General features: G+C 34.9%; 1 protein-coding gene across 3 annotated transcripts in view; it reads left to right on the top strand.

The window, feature by feature from the left end:
- Positions 1-10,562, top strand: part of ZMYM2 (zinc finger MYM-type containing 2) — a 95,155-nt gene extending 84,593 nt beyond the window's left edge. For 2 of the 3 annotated variants that reach the window (XM_043992042.1, XM_043992040.1), the window contains 8 exons: positions 3,246-3,374; positions 4,363-4,457; positions 5,288-5,456; positions 5,849-6,000; positions 6,950-7,064; positions 8,026-8,277; positions 8,618-8,738; positions 9,727-10,562. In XM_043992042.1, the coding sequence (XP_043847977.1) occupies positions 3,246-3,374; positions 4,363-4,457; positions 5,288-5,456; positions 5,849-6,000; positions 6,950-7,064; positions 8,026-8,277; positions 8,618-8,738; positions 9,727-9,919 (1,226 nt within the window). In that variant the 3' untranslated portion in view covers positions 9,920-10,562. The remainder of the gene's footprint in view (positions 1-3,245; positions 3,375-4,362; positions 4,458-5,287; positions 5,457-5,848; positions 6,001-6,949; positions 7,065-8,025; positions 8,278-8,617; positions 8,739-9,726) is intronic. The other variant, XM_043992041.1, reaches the window with a different exon arrangement.
- The last annotated feature ends 12,732 nt before the right edge of the window (positions 10,563-23,294 follow it).

Genomic DNA, 23,294 nt, shown 5'->3' with positions numbered 1-23,294 from the left:
GGGAGGGAGAAAAATTTGAAAGTAGATATCTTACAAAACAAGTGTTAAATTATTTCTACATGTAACTACAAAATAATAAAATACTTTTGTGATGATATTTTTTTAAAAAGATTATGTGTAGTCCACAGGTGTACCTTAATTTGTGGATTTCTCAAAGGCATTAAAAGAAAGGAGCTTTTGAATGCATTTGTATAAAAGATGAGAGTGTAAATGGCACGTACTAACTGAAATTATATTAGATTGTGAAAGAAAACAGACCAAAAAATCCTCAAGATTCTATTCTCTGTTTCCTTTCACCCTGTCCTTCCTCAAAAGTGTTTTGCTTCTGATTGCCCCCTCCCTTAATCTGCACTGCGGCGCTCCCCCTCCCCCCAACTCCTTTCCTTCCTGCTTTCCTGCAGGTAAAGATAGATTTCTATACCCAGTTGAGTGTGTATATAACTACCTTTTTGAGCCAATTTTGATGAGAATGGGGTTGACTCACTCCCCTGCGCACACATACCCCCCCCTTCTTCCCTCCACTATGTAAACTTTTTTCTTGCTTCTTTTATGTGAGATAGATACTTCACCCCATTCCAGCTCTCCCTTTCCATTTCTCCAAGTATACTCCTAACTATAATTTTATTTTTTAAAAGATACCATCCCTTCAGATTCAACTCAAACCTGTACCCTCCATCCAGTTGCCACGATAATGGAAAGTTCTTATGAGTTACAAGTATTATCTTCCTATGTAGGAATGTAAACAGTTTATCCTTTTAATATCCCGTATGATTTCTTTTTCCTGTTTACCTTTTTATGCGTCTCTTGAGTCTTGTATTTCAAAGTCAAATTTTCTATTCAGCCCAGATCTTTTCATCAAGAATGCCTGCAAGTCCTCTTTTTCAGTGAATACCCATCCCCCCCCCCTTCCCAAATATTATACTCAGTTTTGCTGGGTAGGTGATTGTTGATTGTTATCCCAGTTCCTTTGCCCTCTGGAAGCCCTCTGATCCATTAATGTAGAAGCTGCTAAATCTTGTGTTATCCTTTTCAGTTCAGCTCCACAATACTTGAATTGTTTCTTTCTGGCTGCTTGTAATATTTTTTCCTTGACATGAGAGCTCTGGAATTTGGCTATAATATTTATGGGAGTTTTTATTTTGGGATCTCTTTCGGGATAGGGCAGTTTCCCCTGACAGTTTCTTGGCTTTCATTTAGTCCAATAATTTTCAAATTATCTCCTGTATCTATTTTCTAAGTCACTTGTTTTTTTTCCAGTGAGGTATTTCACATTACCTTCAATTTTTTTCATTCCTTTTAAATTGTTTTTTGATTTCTCAAAGTCACTGGCTTCCATTTGTTCAATCCTAATTTTTAAGGAGTAATTTTCTTTAGTGAGCTTTTGTACTTCCTTTTCCATTTGGCCAATTCGGCTTTTAAGATATTCTTTTCCTATCTGGCTTTTTGTACCTCCTTTACCATTTGGCCTAGTCCGTCAATATTTTTTTATTTCTTTTACCAAGCTGTTGACTTTTCATGATTTTCTTGCATCACTCATTTCTTTTCCCATTTTTTTCTTCTACCTCTCTCTACTTTATTTTCAAAGTTCTTTTTGAGTGATTCTGTGGCCTGAGACCAATTATTTTTTTCTTGGCAGCTTTGGATGTAGGAGCTTTGACTTTCTTTTTCTGAGGATGTATTTTGATCTTCCTTGTCAGAATTCTTTTCTGTTTGCTCATTTTCCCAGCCTGTTTCTTGTCTTTTAATTCTTTATTAAAGTGGGGCACTGCTTCCTGGGTGGAGGGTGCACTGTCCCAAGCTTCAGGGGGTTTGTGTAGCTGTTTTCAGAGATATTTCTAGAAATTTATAATTTTTCAGTTCTTCCAAAGTGGTGTGATTTAATGAGAGGTATGTTTACTACTCTCCTGGTCTGCAAGCAACCACAGGTCTGCTTTTCTGCCCTAGAACTATGAATAGAATTCTGCTCCACTGTGGCCACAAGCTCCAGGGTGCTTGTGCTCCAAGACTGTAACAGGGATCCAAGTATGGGCCAAACAACAGAGTCGTGCCTCAGTGCTAGCAAAGAGACCCCTGTCATCTCATTCTGGCCAATTGTTTGACCCCCTTACTGTCTTTCAGCTGAGTTCCAGAAGTAGTTACTGCTGGTGCTGCTGATTCAGTGGCTGCTCCAGGTTTGCTGGGGCTGGGGCTGTGCTGGTGGCCCAGCTTGTGACTGTGCTCCACTCTTATCCTGGTGTGACAGACCTTTCCTGATGAACTTCTAAGTTGTCTTTGGTTGGAAAAGCATTTTCATTCTGTCATTTTCTGGGTTCTGCTGCTTCAGGAATTGTCTTATGGCATTATTTAAAGGTATTTGGAGGAGTCTTGGGTAGAGCTCAGGTGAATCCCTCCGTTTCCTATGCCATCTTGGTTCTGCCTCTAAGAGTCAAAATTTTTGATCAGGGGGTCAAAAAGGTTTGTTATGTGTTTTCTAGAGGGATTATGGTAGACAAATTTATCTCATAGTATTTATTACTCTTACTTCTTCACACGTTAACATATCAGTATAAAATATTGAGTAGAAATTTGAGGTCTTTGAGTTTGCATAGACTGAAGAATGTACTAAACTCTTGTTCCATGTAAAAATGAGAGACACTAGAGAAAAGAATTGTGAAAACTATATTGGATGTGGTCTAGTACATCGGGCAGATCATATGCCAATGTTGACAGACAAGGTGAATCATAAATCGTTGTTTCTTAGGTTCTAGATTCAATGATTTAGTTTACCTGTTTAGATAAAAATTAGTCATATATGTTGGATAATTGATTCTTTTGTTCAGTGAGGGTATTTGTGCTTTCATTGGAACATGAAATCACACATTTTAATCTAAAATGTTTTTGAGTATTACTAATCAGAACATTTCCAGAATTCTGAGCAGTAGGGCTATATAACTATTTAATCATTAATTGTTGTAGGAAACTAGGCAGATTAAAGTTAAAGACTATTTGGATTTAACTGTTGGTATGATTATTGCTTATGTAAAAGTATACATTTTGTATTTTTAGACAATTGTTTATTTTTATCCTTTCTGGAATTTTCTATGAGAATTTGGTAGATTTGTTCTTTTTCTTTTGATGTTTAGTGTGTTTTAAGTGTCTTACCTTGATTTTGTTTTCTAAAGATTAATAGAGATGGATTTTATAATTTTGAATATGTGTTTTGTGTCAGTATTTCTCCACATATAATACTTCTAAACTTATTTCAGGTGTAATTATTGAAACCAATGTAATGGTAGATACAGATGCTATGAAGAATTCTGACACAGAAACACAAGCAAATATGCCTGACGTTCCATATGAACCAGACCTCGACATTGAAATTGATTTTCCTAGAGGTACTGAAATATCATTATATATTTTAATTATGGGCCATATTTTTATTTGTTTTGTTTTTATAATTTTTCATTCAGGTAAAATTGTAGCATCACTATCTTTATTGCCTGGTTCCCTTACTCATTACTTAGGATGGCACTGAAATAGCAAAAAGACCCTATAGAAGATTCATTTGGTACAAATTAGTTAACCTGAATGGATCAATTGTCACTAAGAACATAGGAGAGTGGTTGTAAAAGTAGTGGAGACTGAACTGGTGGTGTCTGGGAAACTTTTTGGGAAATCACTTATGCTAAGGAAAGTTAAGTTTTTAATGTATCCATATAAGTTGTCCTACCATATTGGAGCAGTATCCAATTCATATGTATTATCTAGTTAAATTTTTTTTTTGGTGAGGCAATTGGGGTTAAGTGACTTGCCCAGGGTCACACAGCTAGTAAGTGTGTGTGTTAAGTGTCCGAGGCTGGATTTGAACTCAGGTCCTCCTGAATCCAGGGCCGGTACTCTATCCATTGCGCCACCTAGCTGCCCCTTATCTCGTTAAAATTAAAAATGAAATGAAATAGCCAAAATATTCATGTGTGAATTCTTGGTCAGAAGTTACTTTCGACTGTAAGGCATATGTGAAGGATTATAATTTTGATCAACAGTTCTGTTTTGAGCCCTGTTTTAAGCAGCCTTTCAGAGCTCATGAAATTTTTCTTACCATATTCATTTAAAATAATTTCCTATGGATTTCATGCTGGAATTGTTCCTAATTCTAGTTTTTATTTGGTTATAAAAGAGCAGATCGTGCTGCTTTTTTGGTGGTGGGGGATAGGGAAGAAGGATTGCCCTCTCTCCTGGGAGGTGCAAAATGAAAATGCCTCCTTACCCATTGCCTAGCCAGGATTTATTTGCTATGCAGTCCATGTTAGTCCCATTCTTCTTGTAGTTTGGAATTTAAGACACTTTGTGTTTTTACATGAAAATAACTTTTCTACTTTTTAGCTGCTGAGGAGCTTGACATGGAAAATGAATTTCTATTACCACCTGTCTTTGGGGAAGAATATGAGGAGCAGCCACGACCAAGGTCTAAAAAGAAGGTATAAAATTCTACTTATCTGCTTCATTGTCTTATTTGGCCATTGAGAATAGCATCTAAGTGTAGTCTTAATACACATTTCAGATAAGAAGAAAGAAATCTTTACATTTTTTCCCTCTTAACTTTTTCAACATTTGTTTATAAGCTTTTGAGTTCCAAATTTTTGTTTTGGATTTCCTTTCTTTTTTGGCGCACAATTAATTTTAGGTTATGGGTCCATTTAAGGATGTTTTTAAAAGAATAATCCCCATCTTACATTAACTTCCCATTGGATAGGAAACATTTAAGCTCGTTATACTTTCTCAGAAATGAGATTATTTTAGAAATATACTATTCCCGAGGTGATATGTTGTTGGTGATACTTCAGCTTTCAAAAATCTGCTTAGCCTCAGAAATGTCTTTTAATTCAAAGTATGAAACTTGTTTTAATATCTTTTTTATTGTTTTAATTTTACCCACATTTGATTTCTCAGTGTCTCTCTCTTCCTCCCGCCTCAGGAGACAATCCCATATAAGAAAGAATAAAAAGAAGGGTAAAATAGTTCCCAAAGCTAACAAAAATATGGGGTCTTACTTTATAGCATTCCGTAGTCAACCCATTTTTATGGGTGAGTGGGTAGTATGTATTCTTACATCTTTTTTGGGGCCAAACGTGATCATAATTTCACTGCATTCAGTGAAATGCGCAACTGTTGTAATTTTTACTTAACAATTTTTATTTAACTTAACATAAGATTTTAAGATTTGTGATTTTTGTTACATGGAAAAGAATTTGGGTTTCAAAAACATTTTTTTTTCCGAAAAGATTTAACAGTGATGTTTCATTAATAGGGAGCGAAGAGAAAAGCTGTATCAGGGTACCAGTCCCACGATGATAGTTCTGATAATTCTGAATGCAGCTTTCCCTTCAAATATACATATGGCGTGAATGCATGGAAACACTGGGTCAAAACGAGGCAGCTTGATGAAGACCTATTGGTATCAGATGAACTAAAATCCAGTAAGTGTTTTGATTCTTTTTCCTTAGAATTTTGTCTTTTGATACCTATTTTCATATTGGGGAGGGGGTGGGCAGCTAGGTGGCGCAGTGGATAAAGCACGGGCACTGGATTCAGGAGGACCTGAGTTCAAATCTGGCCTCAGACACTTGACACTTACTAGCTGTGTGACCCTGGGCAAGTCACTTAACCCTCACTGCCCAGCCCCACCGCCCCACAAAAAAGATGAAACATTGTATTGGGGGAGGGGACAGGAGAGGGGAAAGAAGAAACCCAACCAAAAAAATAATCCGTATGAAATAGACTGAATCTTAATATATTTGATTGTGGCTTGAAATAGTCTTAAATAATACTCAAATGAGTTTTAACTGCGTTATTACATCTTTTTCCCCAGCTAAGTCAGTAAAGTTAAAAGAAGATCTACTCTCTCACACTACAGCTGAACTTAATTATGGGTTGGCTCACTTTGTCAATGAAATCCGAAGGCCAAATGGAGAGAACTATGCACCTGACAGCATCTATTATCTTTGCCTTGGCATCCAAGAGGTTAGTAATTTGGTTGGTAGCCCCAGAATATAAAGATAGAATGCTGAAAACTAGCTTTGATGTTGAGTTTTATGAATATTATTGGTACAGTTTTGTGAGCTGAGCTAAGAAAGTATTTTTCTAGTTAAAGCAAGAGTGGAGAGGTCGAGTGAATACTATAATTTTGACTTCAGTAACCAAGTGGACAAAGCTTATTTCCAAGGGCTAATCTAACCTAGGACTCAATTAGTTCTGTGCACTATTCAAATAAGGTAACTGATAAGACAGCAATTAGTTTAGGCTCATGAGGTAGACTTTTCATACCTTTTACTTGATAGTCATTTACTTAAGAACCAACCCTCACCCTTAGAAGTTACTGTGTCTTAGTTTCTCAACAAAATTTAAAGCATGAAGGGAGTACAAAGAGGTCTATAGGTGACTTATCAAGACCATTGTCATCCTGGATGTGTTTTTCACACCTTCAGCCATTACCATATATTTCCTTTTAAACTTTTTCTGATTTCATTTCTAATAAGCTGTGAAAATTTTAAAACTGTTATCAAGCTAGTAGGAAGATTATTTTGCAGTCCTCAGTGATTGTTTAAATGTTAATTGTTTGTTTTCATTGATAATTTATATTCATTAAGTACTGATTATTTTCTGCTAAAATTACCCCAAATCAGTGTTTTTTGTTTTTGTTTGTATGGGGTGGGGAGGAAGGTGGAGGAGCCAGTATTAATATTAAACACCTACTATATTCCAGTTACTGTGTGTAAGCACAATACAAATATCTCATTTGATTTATGTTCATCTCTTATTCAATTTTTCAGTTAGATTAGGGGAATAAACTGATTCTTTTTTTCTAATTTGTTTTAAAAGTAAAGCCCTGATAATTTCTTGATGCTCCTAACTAGCTATTTTGATTCCAATAGAATTAATTCTTTTTTTCTTATTTCTTTAAAATTTGTAGTACTTGTGTGGTAGTAATCGAAAAGACAACATATTTATTGATCCAGGTTACCAGACATTTGAACAAGAATTAAGTAAAATTCTTAGAAGTTGGCAACCAAGTATACTTCCAGATGGTAATATTCTTTTTGCTATGAATATTTTCCCTAATATTTTCTGTGTTTATTTAAAATAAATAGGTATAAAGTGTTTAATTGTGTGTAGCTTAAGGATGGTATAAAGAAATAAAGATACGCTAGATAAATGTATTGATAATTTTTTTGCTCAGAGAAAGTCTATAAATTAATTTTAATCCTACAGAGGAAATGTTTTTCTTATTTTTAAAAGTGATTGTTATGCTGATCCTTTCTTAAATTGTGTATGAATATATCTGGTTCAAGGAATGGAGCCCTATTTTGTTTCTGCTTTCTTTTCTTTTTAATAAAAACTTCGATTTTTAAAAGAAAATGTTGCTATCGTTTTCCCAATAACTCCTCTTTACCCCTATAAACTCCTGTTATAAAAAAACCTATAATTTTACCTAAGTAATGCATTGACCAAGGCTGTTAATATATGCCTATTCTTCACCTGTATTACTAGATCTCTGCTGAGAGAGGAGAGTTATTTCACATTAATCCTCAGGAAATGAGGTTGAGACTTGTTCATTGCCTTCTAGTGTCTTTTCTTTTATTTCTCTGCTTTTCTCTACATTGTTTTTTTATACTTCTTCCTAGGTTTCTTTCTATCCATATTCATCAGTTTATGGTCCAGTAGTCCTTCTATATTCATAGAGCACAATTTGTTGATCCATTTTCCAATTGATGAAAATGTTTCCATTTTTGGGGGGTTTTGTTCTAGTTTAACTGGGAGTGAAATAGAGAGGGTGATGATCAAATTAACCTGAAATTTCAGATAGGAATTTATTTTGGTCAGTTTGATGAAAACCCAGAATCTCTTGGTATTTTCTTTATGATTGATACATTTTAGAAGCATGGTATGGAGTTGGGAGGGGGCGGGAAGGTTAATATATCTTAAGGTCATACCTATATAATTTCTACCTCTATTGTCTATTGCCTTTAATACTTATTCTTTTTTAAGGGTCAATTTTTTCTCGTGTTGAAGAAGATTATCTCTGGAGGATTAAACAGCTAGGATCACACTCTCCAGTAGCTCTTCTGAACACACTGTTCTACTTTAACACTAAATATTTTGGCCTGAAAACAGTGGAGCAACATTTAAGGCTTTCCTTTGGCACCGTATTTAGGCAGTGGAAAAAAAATTCTGTAACAATGGAAAACAAAGCATGTCTTCGATACCAAGTGTCTTCCTTGTGTGGAGCTGATAGTGAAGGTAGAGTAGCCAATTTTCATTTTGGGACTGTTTATGGCAGGGTTGTCCCTACTTTTTCTGAGGAACCCCATTGATAATATGCCAAGTATCCAAGAGTTATGCTTAATGAAACTTAAGCAATTCATATCCCCACTTTTCTTCAAAAATAATGTTTGTAGCATGGTGGCTACCAATTTTAGGTACATGTGGTTCTTGTTTTTTTAAAAAACACATGAGTTTCCATATATCACAGTTATTTTTGTGGCTGTTTCTAATCTTTGTTGTAGTTTAGAGTGGCAAAATAGCTATTACTCTGTGTTAATGAGCTTAGGAGGTTTTTTTTTATTGTTGTTTTTTGAAGATAAAATTACTACTGGAAAAAGAAAACATGAAGATGATGAGCCAGTATTTGAACAAATTGAAAATACAGCCAATCCTTCTAGATGTCCTGTGAAAATGTTTGAATGCTACCTGTCAAAAAGGTAAATAGTAGTGCATAATAGTGTATATTATTACTATATTTGAAGTCAACTGTCTTGAAGAGTGAGATTTGGATTTTATAGACTCCAGGAGCTGCCATATTTCTTATTTTTAATTAGTTTTGCTTCCTTTGACCCTTTCTTTTTAGTTTCCTAATTCACTCATATTTTTCTAGACCCTTTAGTAGACCACAGTCAAGCGACAATTTTGGAATCCAAGTAAAACTTGGAACTTGGAAAAGGAGTAGTTTCTCCAAATTATTACAGTGTTCATTAATGCCTTTCATCCTTTCTGCACTTGAACATCTGTGATACCAGTCTTTGCAAAGCTATTTCAAAAAGACAAAAGTGGGAATCAAGCAGTATTAAGATTTTAAATTATTTCACTTGGACAAAGGAGTGATAAATATAGTGGCTAGAGTTTTTTTTTTTTTAATAGCCAGGGTTTTCTCCAGTATCAGGCCAAAGAAATACTGTGTTTTATTCCCTGTTGGCTTTTACTTTTCAGTTTAGAGCCTTTAGGATATTTCCCAGCCTTTTCTAATATGGGCAATTACTATTTTACAGACAGATTCTATTCTAAAAGTTTACTTTATAGTTTGAAGTTATAATTCTATTTTTTAATAAGAATGATATTACAGATGGTAACTAGTCCAGCCCCTAAATGTACAATTGAAAAATGGAGTCTAACCATATTAATAGTTGATACTTTTGTGATGAATATAGTGGCAGGAAGAGGCCCTGGCAGCTACAAGAGCATTTTTCAATGTTAGAGCAATAATTCTTTTATTACAGAACTCAAAGAGGTATTGCAACATTCTGAGACTAATGATTCTTGGTTAGGTTCTCTAATGGGAAAAGAGAATATTGGGGAATAAAAATATATTTGTAGGGAAATAAATGTTTATTATGTGAAAATGATCTCTCTCTCTCTCTCTCTCTCTCTCTCTCTCTCTCTCTCTCTCTCTCTCTCTCTCTCTCTCTCTTTCAGTCCACAGAATCTTAATCAAAGAACGGATGTTTTTTATTTGCAACCAGAGTGTTCAAGTTCAACAGATAGTCCTGTCTGGTATACTTCTACTTCACTGGACCGAAACACATTGGAAAATATGCTTGTACGGGTTCTTTTAGTAAAAGATATTTATGATAAAGACAATTATGAACTGGATGAAGACACGGATTAAAATAAACTTTTAAAAAGCAGTTGGGATAAAACAGCATTAGATAGTCATGCTGCTAGATCTTTATTATGGAAAACATTTCAAGTTTACTCCTTCTGTTTTGAGTTTTGTAGCAGTGTACCCACACTGGGTATTACCTTGTAAATAATCTGTGAGTGAAAGTTGCCATTATTCTATGTAGTGGTTTTAGGATACTTAACAAACACATTCAAATTCATTTTTTTTATTATTATTTATTTGATTAGGTATGTTTGTAACTTTTTACATTACAAAATATGAATGAGAATGTGCCATGTGTAATTTCTTTTCTTGTAGTAAGAAACATCCATATTGCACAACTCCACTGTCGCCAGGCTTCCTTGGAAGGGGGCTCTTTTACTGGGTTCTTAACCCAATGGCTGTGTATGGGTTAGCACTACTAAAGTTTAGAACTTGCAGTGTCTTTCAGAATTTTTAAATAAACTGTAAACTAATAGGTTTTTTTATTTTTTAGTTTCTGAAGCCTTACAAGGTTACGTAGAGAGATTCCATCTTATGTACCAAAAATAGACAAAAGAATGCTGTCAATATTGGTGTACTGTAATGTGAATCTATACTGGTGAAAACAACTCTTTTGTTCCCCTCATTAAAACCTTAGTGTCCTTTCCTCATTTGTGACTTTCTGCATCGCCCCAATAAATAAAATAAATATAAAGAATGACTAAGTTTAAAGCACATACTCATCAAGACATTTACTTTGTAAAAATGTCTGATGAAATTGCTGTAACTGTCTTCTCTGTTTTCACTAGCCAACCATAAGTACCCGAATATCCTTAGCATTCTATTGTAGGGTTGTTACTATTATTTTTTTTGTCCATAGTTAATTGACCACAATGAAGTATTACCAGAAATAAGTCTGAAACTTTAGCAATTTATCTCTTGAGTTCATTTATCTGCACCAAAAAATAGCTGATGAGATGTTATATTGGATAGAGTTATTTTAAGCAATACAACCCCCAGAAACAGTAGTTAATGAAAGTTGAGCTTATGTAAATAAGATGGTCTCACATTTTTACTATAAAAATTTCCAGTGTGTTAATTCTGATACTTTGGATGCTTGTTAGTACAGTTCATTAATGGCTACAATTCAAATATTAATAGAGAATAAGGAAAGAAAGGATTAAGGTGTATCTCAGTGGGAATCATATCTGCTGTTAGATTGTCTTTTAAAATTCAAATTACTTCTTATAGAAGATTGCATTAAAAGGCTTTGTGCTTCTGCGTAGCAATTTATACTTTAAGACCCTTTCTTTGAAGAGAAAGACATTCATTTAAAATTATACTTTTCCAGGATACTGAAAAAAAAAATGCTAGTCAGCAGTAAGGACATATGGCTAACTTTGTAGCATGTGTGTAGTAGTGTTTTCCTTATAATTATTGAAACATCATGATAACTAATGTAGATTATTATGATTGCTGGTAAAATCAAGCTTATTCTCCACAGTGCCCAAGAAATTGCTACATATTCCTAGGATATTCTGCCCTATTTTGTCAGAAAAATATTTGATACACCTTGAAAAAAAATGCTCATTTAAAACAGTTCACAGGTACAGTGGCAATATGCTCAGGCAATAATTAATTGAATTGTTTTGGGTATATGAAACTTACTTTATAATGTTCCATGTCCATGAGATTTTTTTAATAAGTCTCAATAATAACTTTTCTATTCCCTTATGTGTTTTATATTTGATTTAAAAAAAAATCAGGTTGCCAGTAGCAATTCCTGATATTGCTTATCTAAAATAGATTGCTACTTTTCTATTTAGCTGAGAAATAAGCAGGTCCCAATTTGTAAAGCAAAAAAATAACTGTCAATCTTTTCCCGTTTTTTCAGAACACTTTAATCATAATCAGGCTCTTTCAAATACTTATGCTTTAGCTCCATATTGATGACATTAGAAAGTGGTTGATACAGATTATTATTTATTTCACATAATGGTGCTAATAATCGTCCAAGGGCAATAATATTTTTTCCAAATGTCATCTAACGTCACCCAAATATGAATGATTGGCATGTCAGTGAGCAAGAAGGCTCTGCCTTATTGCTGTTAATATTAACCATTTTTTATCTTCCACAGTTTTAATAATGATTCAAAATATCTGTTTTCTGAAAGCAATTGGCAATATAATTCAGACCTTGACACAATTCAGGATTTAAATTCTAAACTTTATTTTAGCCCAGCAATTGTTCTTTTTATTTTCCAAAAATAATAATTAGTAATATGGAAGTTTTACTAGCCTGATGTTCTTCCCAACCATATTTCCATTCATTGCTGGATTGTTGTTTGTGTAGTTATAGATGCCAGTGAGGGTATGGAAGTCCTCTATTGTTCCTTAGTGATTTCTGAATGTAGCATCTGGTAAATGTGACTTTTCATTGTTTTAAAAATGCTGGGCTGTGAGAGCTGCTGAGTTTTCTTTAGGGGAATAAGGTGGGATGGGGAGCTTGTTCAGAGTACATTTTGCCATCATTGCGTACAAGTTATCTTCTCCTCATTAAGTAAAATGGTATTCTTAGATAATTGAGTGTCCATAACTCATTCCTTAAAAACAAAAAATTAAAAAAAAAAAAACAAAACCCTTTTATTAGAAGGCCGGCGAATCTATTAAAGGGGTTTGGTTAGGTAAGAAGTTTAATATGTCTCACTATAATACTCTATTTAAATAGTTTTTTTAATATGTAAATTGCGAGAATTGGTTTATGGTTTTCTTTTTATTAAAAAGTTGTTGTTTCTAATTTACCTGGTGTTACATGGTAAAATTCTGGAATGGGAAGAAGGTGCATATTGTACTATACATTTGGATGTTTTCAGTATTTTCCTGACAGTTACTGGGATTTGACTTTTTTTTTTAAGTTTATTTATAACATTTGCAAAATAAATAGAAGATCTATCCCCAAATTGAGAAATTTTAGGTTATTTCATTTACCAACGCACTGGGCCTAATTTATTCAAGATTTTTTTTATTACTGTCTAAAACTATTACAAGCATTTTTTTAAGGTAGAATTTAATTTCTTAAAATCTACTGTTATAAATATGTCAGTTACTTTTGGTAAGTCAGCATTGTCCATAAGGACATTTCCTTTCATCTGTCAGTATCATACAAACATTTTTAAAATTTAAAGGGTCTTTAAAAAGTATTTAAGAATTAATCTCCTTCCTTCAATTACAGTTTTAGCCCTGGACTTTTCCCTTAATAAGTTTCTCTCCTATTTTCCTAGATTGTTCTTCCTGTTTTCCCCTCTGACCTCTATTTGGGAGGAAAGAGAGGTGAAATTTTTCTAATGTTAAAACGTCTCATTTGTCTCCTTTAACTCCTAGTAATGACCTCCCTTTTTCTGAAACTGAAGCTTTGTTTTTTCCACCCCTGTAAGCAACCAGTACACATAGAGGAAGTGGAGTTTTGACTAGCTTTCCTCAGCTTCTTGTTAAGTAATATGTCTCTTCATACATATAAATATTCAAATCTTGACCACAGCCTAATAAATATGTTACAATCTACCTCTCAAATTCAGAAGCCAACTTGTTTTGGCCAATTGTAATATATTATGGGTTTGGTGGGGAAAGAGATATAAAGGAAATGACTCTGGTCTTCCTGTTTTCTTTAACTGGACAGCTAAGCAACCTAACTCTTGCTCCTTATATTGAGTTGGCAATGATAAAAGTTTAAGAAATAACAGTTCTGGCCATATAAAGCTTGTCCTGAAGATTTCAGTCTAGGTCAATACTAAACTAAGTTATATTCTAAAGTGATTCATGAAATCAGTCTTTTGAGAATAAACTAGCCAAAGAAAATGTTTAACATGTAAATAAGATAATAAAGATAGGGCCAAGGAGAGCACCAATATATTAAAATATTTAACAGATTTTTGTCCTGAGGAAATAGCCCTGGATTTATGTTCAGACAAACAAACTTGAGTTTCTGCTTATTGTAGATTGTACTTCCAATGGAAGGTATCAGATATGATTTAATGCTTTGGGTGTGATTTGTGAACCTGGAATTTTTGGTTTTGTTAATGCACAAAAAATAACTTAAATTCTTGGAGTTTCTACATAAATTAAGTTTTCTTGGGAGACTGAAAGTATGTTTCCTAAAATAGCACAAACATTTTAATTCTTTCATATATATGTACAGGACCTGATTTTAAAGGACCTTTACAGGTATCCTTAAATACAAATAAATTTAATACATGAAAACCCACTAGCAGTTATTATGTCAATAAGTATTTATTAAACATACCTAGTTTATACCTAGCATCTAGCTAGTGTATGGTTTAATAAAAGAAAAAGATGTAGCTCTTGAAGTTGCTAGGTTTTTTAGCCTGTGTGTTCAAAGAAGAGTGCTGTAGAGAGGTGAAATATTACTGTGCAGCGGGGCTAAGGAAAGATGAAACCTAGAAAGGAGTACCAGAATTGAGCAGATTCTCCACCCTCGGCTGATAAAAATGCCTTTATGCCCTTTATTTCAACCTCACAAAAAAAATTGTCTGTTTCTAATTATGGACCTAACTGCCCTAGGGTCCAGTAGGGACTGTTTAAAAAGACATGGAAGGGGACCCAAAAAAGTTTTGACCAAAAGGTCTGTGACCCAAAGAAGTGACTTTCCAAGTCATAGGGATATTTTTTTGAAATGCCCCCAAATGAATATGATGGGTACAGCATTTTCTTGCTAATCTAGTGTTGCTAAAAGACAAGCCCAGTGGAGACTGACTACAACCAGCACCTTTCTTAAACGCTTCGTCCCCATACCTCACCCAACTCTCCTCCCCCCCCCCCCCTCCTTTTTTTAAACTGCCCAGGACAGTTTTAATTCCTTAAGAGAATTTGTTTCTATTGGAACAATTTTTTCCAGTATGCAAATGGGAAATTATGGGGTAGGGTCGGTGCAGAAGCCTTGGACAATTTTTCAGGGACACTTTGTAAATAAAGGAATAGATGTTATTTGAGCATGAATGTTGAGTTCTCATCAGTGGATTTTATCTATATGTTTGTAGTTCTGTATGGAAGCCCGCAGATGGCAGCAGAGTCCAACATATCTGGTTCTAAAATTGTGTGATCACAGGATCATCTATCTGGATTTGGAAGGATTTCAGAGGCTGCGTCCCCTCCTTTTACAGAAAACAGGCCTGGGGAGTTTGATTTGCCTAAGGTCAAGAGGCAGAATTTAGATTTAGGTTCTCTGGAGCCAGTGTTCTTTCTACCACATTCTCCCTCAATGCTTTCATTTCTTTTGTCATATTGTTCTGTTAAGGTAAACAAACATATTCCTTCCATTCTAGGAATTGACATTTATAAATCTTACAAATATTGGCAATGCTGATGTTTACTTTCCAAATAAACGAAACTTAAGTGAATTTTGTTTCCGATTTTAGTGTTAACAAATAGCACTAATTTACTGAGGGCCTTGAATAATATACAATATAGCAAGGCTGCAAAGGTTAATTGTATTACTTGTAATAGAAAAGAATGCTTTTTCTTTGACATGGGCAATAGTTGTAGATGGGTAACCTGGTAGTAACACCTGAATCATTAATTGAAACATTATTACCCTACCCCTTCCTCTTTTCCCTATGTATCAAAATAAAAAGGAACCTGTCACCTGGCAATTACTACAAATAGAAAATGATTAATGAAGGTTTTGGACATTATTTCAATGGTGCCCCCAAACATACATAAAGTGCATTAGAGAATTTGAAGTCCAAAAGAAACAAATTTGTAAGTATGACCTAGGTTTTATTGTCCTGCTTCGTTGTTGCTTGGATATCTCAAGTCCTTTTCTGGGTATATGAAGAAATGTTTGTCATTTTCCATCTGGAAGGATAGGGAGGACAAGTAGGTTTAATTTTTCTGCCACTACTGTTTAACATTCTTCTTGTCCTTCCAGTCTCTGTTCTCTGTGAAGTTTTGGAAGATTATAGACTTAAGATTCAGTGCTTGTGGAATTGAGAATTTGAGGGTGCCAGGACTGTATTCTATAGGTTCCCTGCCTCTTTAGAACAAAATAACATTCATCTGGTACAGACGTGATGTGTATGTGTGCATCCACTTTGGTAGTTTTTGTTTTTTAAATATGCTACACATGGAATTTATTGTTAGAGATGGAGAACAATTCCAAGTGGCACAGCTTCCACTAATATCCCTCTTCATGTCTTTGAATTCTATCTGCACTAAGAGGAGGAAGGGGGGGGGGGATGGGAAGAGACTTGTTGATCTTGTAGTTACCTGAACTTAGAGCTGGTCGGCCATCCCACTTACATGCTGTTAATTTTACTCTCCTATACTCCTAATGCTCTTTGCGAGTCTTCAAACAAGTTGTGCAAAGTTACCCGAATACTAGAGCCTGTTTTCTGATAGATTTTGTGGCAGAGTGGATGCAAAAATGAGGTAGGTATGGCAGCTATCCTTTGGTTTTTGTATGTGATTCAATTCCTAGTTGATGACAGTTGCACATAATGGAGGAAAACTTAGTAAAGTCCTTAAAACTACTTATTTTAAAAGTGCTGATGAAAAGACAATTTTTATCTGATGCTTTCCAGGGACAGCAAACCAAGGATAAAACTCATTTTATAAAAGTTCCATAATAATGTTAAAATAGCTAGCAGTTGTCTTAATGAAGCACTTATCTAGTAGCCCTTACTGGATAAAATTTTGAAAATATAAAAAATAACTGGAAGATGTTTAATAATTTTTGAAACTAAAGTTAGCCAAAGTCCATAGTAATTAAAGATAGCACTTAATCTCTGCTAGGAACTTGCCTAGTGTCTGTGTAAATAATGGGAATAGGAGACCGAGAATTGATTATTATGGCTGAGGATCTCTGACCTTGATCTGTTCATTAAATAACTACCACTTTGTTCCAGTGAGACTGACCCATCTAATCCATTTCTTGCCTTGAATCCTCTATCCAAATATTTTATATTTTATATTTATAGAGTTGTAATCCTCTATTTCTGTGAAGCATCCTCTGATATGGTAGAAGACTAAAAGCCCAACCAAACTGGCATTTGTACATGCCATTACATGTAGTCCACTCAAAACCTAAGCAATCCTCCCCCACCCATCTATACACACATTTTTCTTCAAGTTTTTTGTCTAGCCAGTGGTATGATTTTCCCAATAATGTAGATTTAAAACCTTAAAGATAGAGTATAGTAGCTGTGTCTTGCTAGGAAAACAGCTTTTGAGATCTGAATGGCAAAGGTAAGGGTGAGGTCAAGGTCAGGAAAGGCTTCTTGGGGTAAGGAGCACTTGTGTTGGGGATTTAAAGAGTTGCCAAGAATTTTCCAGACAGTGTAGTGTGAGGGTCTTCCTGTCATAGAGAGCAGTTTGAACAAAGGTATGGAGGATAATTTGTCCTCACCATAATGTAGGATTATAAGGCTGATGCCCAAAGCCACTACCTCTCTGACTTCAGAGTCATTATACAAACTTGGTAAATTTCCATAAACATTGCTTTCATGTTAACTTTCTCCAAAATCTTCCATGGTGGCTTATTGATTATGGCTTTAAACTGTTTCTGGCTTTCGAAGCTCTCACCCTACCTATTCAATATTATTTCCCACTACTCATACGCATGTCCTATATTTTAGTCAAGACCAGTCTCCTTACATTCTCAGAAACTTGGAATCCATTCTTAAAGCTACAAGAGGCATTTTTGAACAGGGGTTGGCTAATTGGCCACCTGCCTGTGAGCTAAGAATGGCTTTCACATTTTAAAATAGTTCTGGCGGGCTAGATTTGTCTCTTGTGCCATAGTTTGCTAGCCCCTGTTTTTTGTTTGTTTTGTTTTTGCAGGGCAATGAGGGACAGCTAGTAAGTATCAGGTGTCTTCAGTTTTTCCTTTAATTACCACCCTGGTTTCCTCTGTATATTGAAATCCACGTTTTTGTGGCTCAGCAAATGTGCTGCCTCTGCTTCACTGAATTGTGAATAAATCCATTCAGAACACCTACAGTATTTATATACTACACAACTTTACACAATTATCTTTAATGGTTGTTTTATGTTTTAGTTTTAGTGGGTTTTTTAAAAAAGATATCTCCTGGGGCCAGAGGTATTGTCATTTCCCTATACCCCATAGCATCTAGGATGAATTCTGAGCAGTTACACTATTTTAATACCCCTACTCCCCAAACAAAACAAAACCCAACCAAACTCAAAACAAACTTGATTGAAATAATATTTCTTATGTTCAACATCTTATCTGGGATCATTTTTATCCTCCTCAATGAGAGGAACCAGATGATGTACCAAATAGGGCCACATAGCCCATGGGAGTGCACTAGCACCAGATGTTTAAATTTAACTGAATTTGATGTCAAATGATAAAATCTGCTCAAAAGCAACAACTTAAAGTCTATCGGTCTATTCAATAAGAGAGAGAGGTTGAGAATGACAATGTGGAAAGAGCCCAAGGTAGAGTTAGGTGTTCTAGAATCTAGTCCTAGTTCAGTCACTGACTTAGTTTAACAACCTGAGGGCATCACCTCAGTAGACCATAGGCCACTCATCTGTAAAATGAGGGGTTTGAACCCAATTAGAGCTTTACTTTTGTATGTGTCATGGACCCCTTGGCAGTCTGAAGAAGCTAGTGGGCGATTCATAATTGAAGGAAATCCTAAATTTACTTTGAGATTAGTAAAGAATGTACTTTTTTTCTCCATCCAAGTTCCTGGATCTTCCAGGTTAACCCCTGAACTAGATGGTCTAAAGTCCCTTCCAGGTCTATGAGTCTATTTCATTAAGTGATTTTAAAAAAGTTTTATTGACGTGTTTTCTTTTTACATTACAAATATTTTCAGATTAACCCCACTCTGAGGTCTTTTATAGCAAAGAAAACTAGTTAAGTAAAAGTAATAATCCTGAAAACTCATCTGAAACATCATTTCATGTTTAGCACCTCCCACAACTCCATTTTTTAAGAATACTTTTTTCCCTTACCTCCTCACCTGACTAAAAAAACCCTACATTTTTTGGTAATAAATATACATAAAACATCTCCCCCCCCCTTTTTTTTTTGGTGGGGCAATGAGGTTAAGTGATTTGTCCAGGGTAACACAGCTAGTAAGTGTCAAGTGTCTGAGGTCAAATTTGAAATCGTGTCCTGAATCTAGAGCTGGTGCTTTATCCGCTGCGCTGCCTAGATGTCCCCATAAAACATTCTCTTAATGGCTTTATACAAGTTATACACACATATATACAGCACACGCTCTCTATAAATTGTTCTGGTTCTGCTTACTTCACTGAATCAGTTCATTGAAGTTTTTCCATGTCTCTTTGAAATCTATTTTTTAAAAAATCATCTATTATAACACAGTTGTAGTCTATCACATTCATATACCAAAAGCTATTCAGACATTTCTCATTGGACATCTCCATAGTACCATGATGACTAAGGTTCCAATTTACTATAATATGTGGGAAGTATTTTACTCTGAAAGACTAACATATAATAGGGGCCTCAGAGTGGGATTAATCTGAAAATATTTGTAATGTAAAAAGAAAACACGTCAATATATTTTATCTATCTATACACATACAAGGTATCTCTATGACATATATACACACAGGAGATATTTTAAAGCTGAGTTAAGTGTTTTCTGGAACTGAAATTCTAAAAAAAAATTGACAATGCTATTAAGTTCAAAATTAATGTGTATTGGGAGAAGTCAGAAAAGACCACTCCATGGTGTTAGAGAAACTTGAGCTACACATAAAATAGTAAGACTTTTATTTGAGGAGTGCTAGGCAATATAGGGTAATGGAATTTCTTAATTGGAAAATTAATATTTGAGAATAGAACCTATAGTGGAGGGATATAAAGGGATAGAACCTATATATTGTGGAGAAGTCATCCAACAAAGGGAAATCTCTTCCCTCTGTTTTCTTTGCTGCCATATGCTTCAGTTTGATAAGTCCTCTTATTCCTTTAGATAGGAAAAGAAAGTTTGTCACTGGTAATTCAACCAAATTCATATAACAACATTTCTTGTGCATCATATCTACTGTTCATTGTGTGTGAAGAACAGGATTTGTTTCTGGCAAAGTCAAAACTTATGAAATGACCCTCATCTTTGTGTTATTTTCAACTTGCTGAAAACGAGAAAAATTTCCATTCCAGTGCTTTTGCACTAGCTGTTTGAAATGCACTTTGCTCAGTTGTGTGTCTCCTAGAACCTCTAGGTTCCTCTGAGTTTCAGTTCTAGCATTACCTAAGGCTTTTCCTGGATCCCTCAAGTTGCTATGCTCCCTGCTTTCCCAGAAAAAAACCCCTTAAATATCTGTTTTCTGTGTCCATATTTATGAACATGCTTCCCGAAATAGTTTCTTCGATGTAGGGAGTATTCTGTTTTTGTCATTCTCAGGGTTTAGCACACAGATGGGTAAGAAAAGCTTGCTAATCTGATTACAGCTGGGATTCAGGAGACCTGGGTTATGTTCTAGTCTAGGCTCTGGCAAATAAATTCACTATGAATTTCAGAAAGCCATCTAACCTTTTTGGCCTTGAATTTCTTACATGTCAAATAAATTTGGAGTGGGTGATTTCTGAGGTACCTTATGGCTTGAAAGAAACCTTAGAAAGATTTAGATTTCTTAGAGGAAGACTCAGCTCCATTGTGACTTTTACATAGTAAAGGATACTTGAAGTACAGAGATGCCATTTTTTTCAGTTGAGCAATGAAGGCCCACTAGTTCAAAGGTTTTTTGTAAAAGAGGAGTTCTACAATGAGAGGTAATTATATGCAACCTTCATCTCTCTTTGCCTCTTCCACCCCAAATCTGGTGATGCTGACAAGAAGGCTGTTTATCCTATTGTAGTCAGTGTCTGAGACAATCATATGACCAAGCTTTCAGTCAATACATAACAAAGACCCTACAACCACAGAGTGGGAGCAACATACAATGAAATGTTGATGTAACCACTTTTTTGTTAACAGTGAAAAATCAGGAACATCATGCAAAACAAGTTTGAAAGAATTTCATATTGGAAAAAGTAAAATGTAATTGATTATATCAGAGTTTGAAATGTCTAGATACTTGCTTTTTGTAAAATTCTAAGGGGAGAAAACTTTTTCTTTTTAAGTGAATAATGCAGTTAGAAGATTCAAATCCTACATTTTTTGTACCATCTCCAAACCAAAAAAAAAAAAATAGCAAAGACAATTGAATCCCAAAATCATTGGGCAATAGATCATTCCTCTATTGCTTTCATGAAGCTTTGGTGCATGTTCTGAACAAAGTTCTGAATAGATGGTCAAATCATTAATTTAGAGCTGAAGGGACCTTATAAGTCATGTAATCCAACCTCTTAATTTTACAGAGGAGAAAGCTAAGTCTAGAAATTTAAGTCATTTGCCTAAGTGGCTCCCTCTATTACCTTCCAGGAGATTGTGTGTGTGTGTGTGTGTGTGTGTGTGTGTGTGTGTAATCAGTTGTGTCCAATTCTTTGTGTCCTTGCATGGGATTTTCTTACCAAAGAAAGGTACTGGAGTGGTTTGCCATTTCCTTCTCCAGATCATTTTACAGATGAACCGGAGCGCACAGGGTTGAGTGATGCGCCAGCATCACACAGCTAGTAAGTGTCTGAGGCTGGATTTGAACTCAGGTCTTCCACCTAGCCGCTTCCATTTAAATTATATATATATGCATATATATGCATGCATATATACACATAATATATATTAAAGTGTGTTCCTTGAGGGCAGAGACAATTTTTGCTTCTTAATAAATGCTTATTGACTGGTGCCACACTGCCTGTGGTACAGTAGCCATGATTTTCCTTACCTCACATAGCTGCTCAGGAGAGCAAATCCTGGTTGTCTGACTCCCAAAGCCAGGCTTCCATCTACTAGAGCTTTTGCTTTGGAGCAAATGATAAGAAATGAATAAGATGAATTAAGCAAGGATTCCTAATCTGGGCTCTGTGAGCTTTTTTATGGAGGTTTATTTTCTATCCTGCAACTCTGCTGAAGTTGTTAATGATTTCAACTAGTGTTTTAGTTGATTCTCTAGTGTTCTCTAAGTATACTATCATATCATCTGCAAAGACTGTTTTCTTTCCTCACTGCCTATTCTAATACTTTCAATTTCTTTTTCTTATCACTATAACTAGCATTTCTAGTGCAATATTGTATAATATTGTATAATAGTGATGGGCATCTTTGTATCACCCCTGATATTACTGGGAAGGCTTCTAGCTTTTCTCCATTACAGATAATGCATGATAATGATTTCAGATACTCATTTTAAGGAAAGCTCCATTTATCACTGTGCTTTCTAGAGTTTTTAATAGGAATGAGTGTAGTATTTTATCAAAAAACTTTTTGTGCATCTATTGAGATAATCATGATTTTTGTTGGTTTTGTTATTGACATGGTCAGTTATGGTAATAGTTTTCATAATATTGAGCCAGCTCTCCATTCCTGGAATAAAATCCCACCTGCTCATAGTGTATGATTTTTGTGATACATTGCTTAAATATCCTTGCTAGTGTTTTATTTGCATCAATATTCATAAGGGAAATTAGTCTGCAGTTTTCTTTCTCTGTTTTTGCTCTTTCTGGTATTTGGATCATAGAATAAATTTGGTAGGATTCCTTTGCCTACAATAGTTTATATCTGTGAGCTTTTTTTTTTTTAAGAAAGTATTTTGCCAGCCTTATTTCAACATAATAGGTTTCCTTTGTAATTTTACATATTTTATTCAAAAATCTGAGGACTCTATAGTTTTCACAAGACTCTTAGAAGGATCCATAACACAAAAAAATTGAACTTTGAACTAGAAGGTTGTCCAATAAAAAAGAGGAGCAAATGAACCTAGAGATCATGAATTTTGAAGAGTTATAGACCTAGTTAGATCTCATCTTTAAGCTAAGCAGTAATGTGGTAACTGCCCATTAAAGGTACCTTAGCAGATCAGAATTTCAAGGACTGGCAAACAGGTAGCTTGTATCAGTAGTTAGCCACGAAGATTTGCCCGGAGAGCTACTAAACAGAAAACGATAAAGATTGAGGTTCTTTCAAATGAGGGATTTTTCAGGGAATGATAATATATAATTTTCTACTGGTACTGAGAAACTCCTTTGTTATTTAAATTCTCCCTATAGAAAAGAAGGAAAATTTATAAAGCCTGACAGAATACTTTTCTACTCTCCAGTTAATCTAGGGGAATGAAGTTTTTCTTGATAAAATGGGTTGGATTGATGGAACAAAAATAAAGGGAAAAAAGGAAGTGAAGAAATAGATGGAATCTTAACCTGTGCCATTAATTTGGGGGTTAGAGTGGTAGAAAATGACAGGGAAGAAAGGGGAGAAAACTAAGCAATATTTCTCTCTGTCCC

Source organism: Dromiciops gliroides, chromosome 3, assembly GCF_019393635.1.
Source record: "Dromiciops gliroides isolate mDroGli1 chromosome 3, mDroGli1.pri, whole genome shotgun sequence".
Lineage (NCBI taxonomy): Eukaryota > Metazoa > Chordata > Mammalia > Microbiotheria > Microbiotheriidae > Dromiciops > Dromiciops gliroides.
The sequence above is the reverse complement of the archived record's forward strand: the minus strand, read 5'-3'. Positions and strand labels throughout refer to the sequence as shown.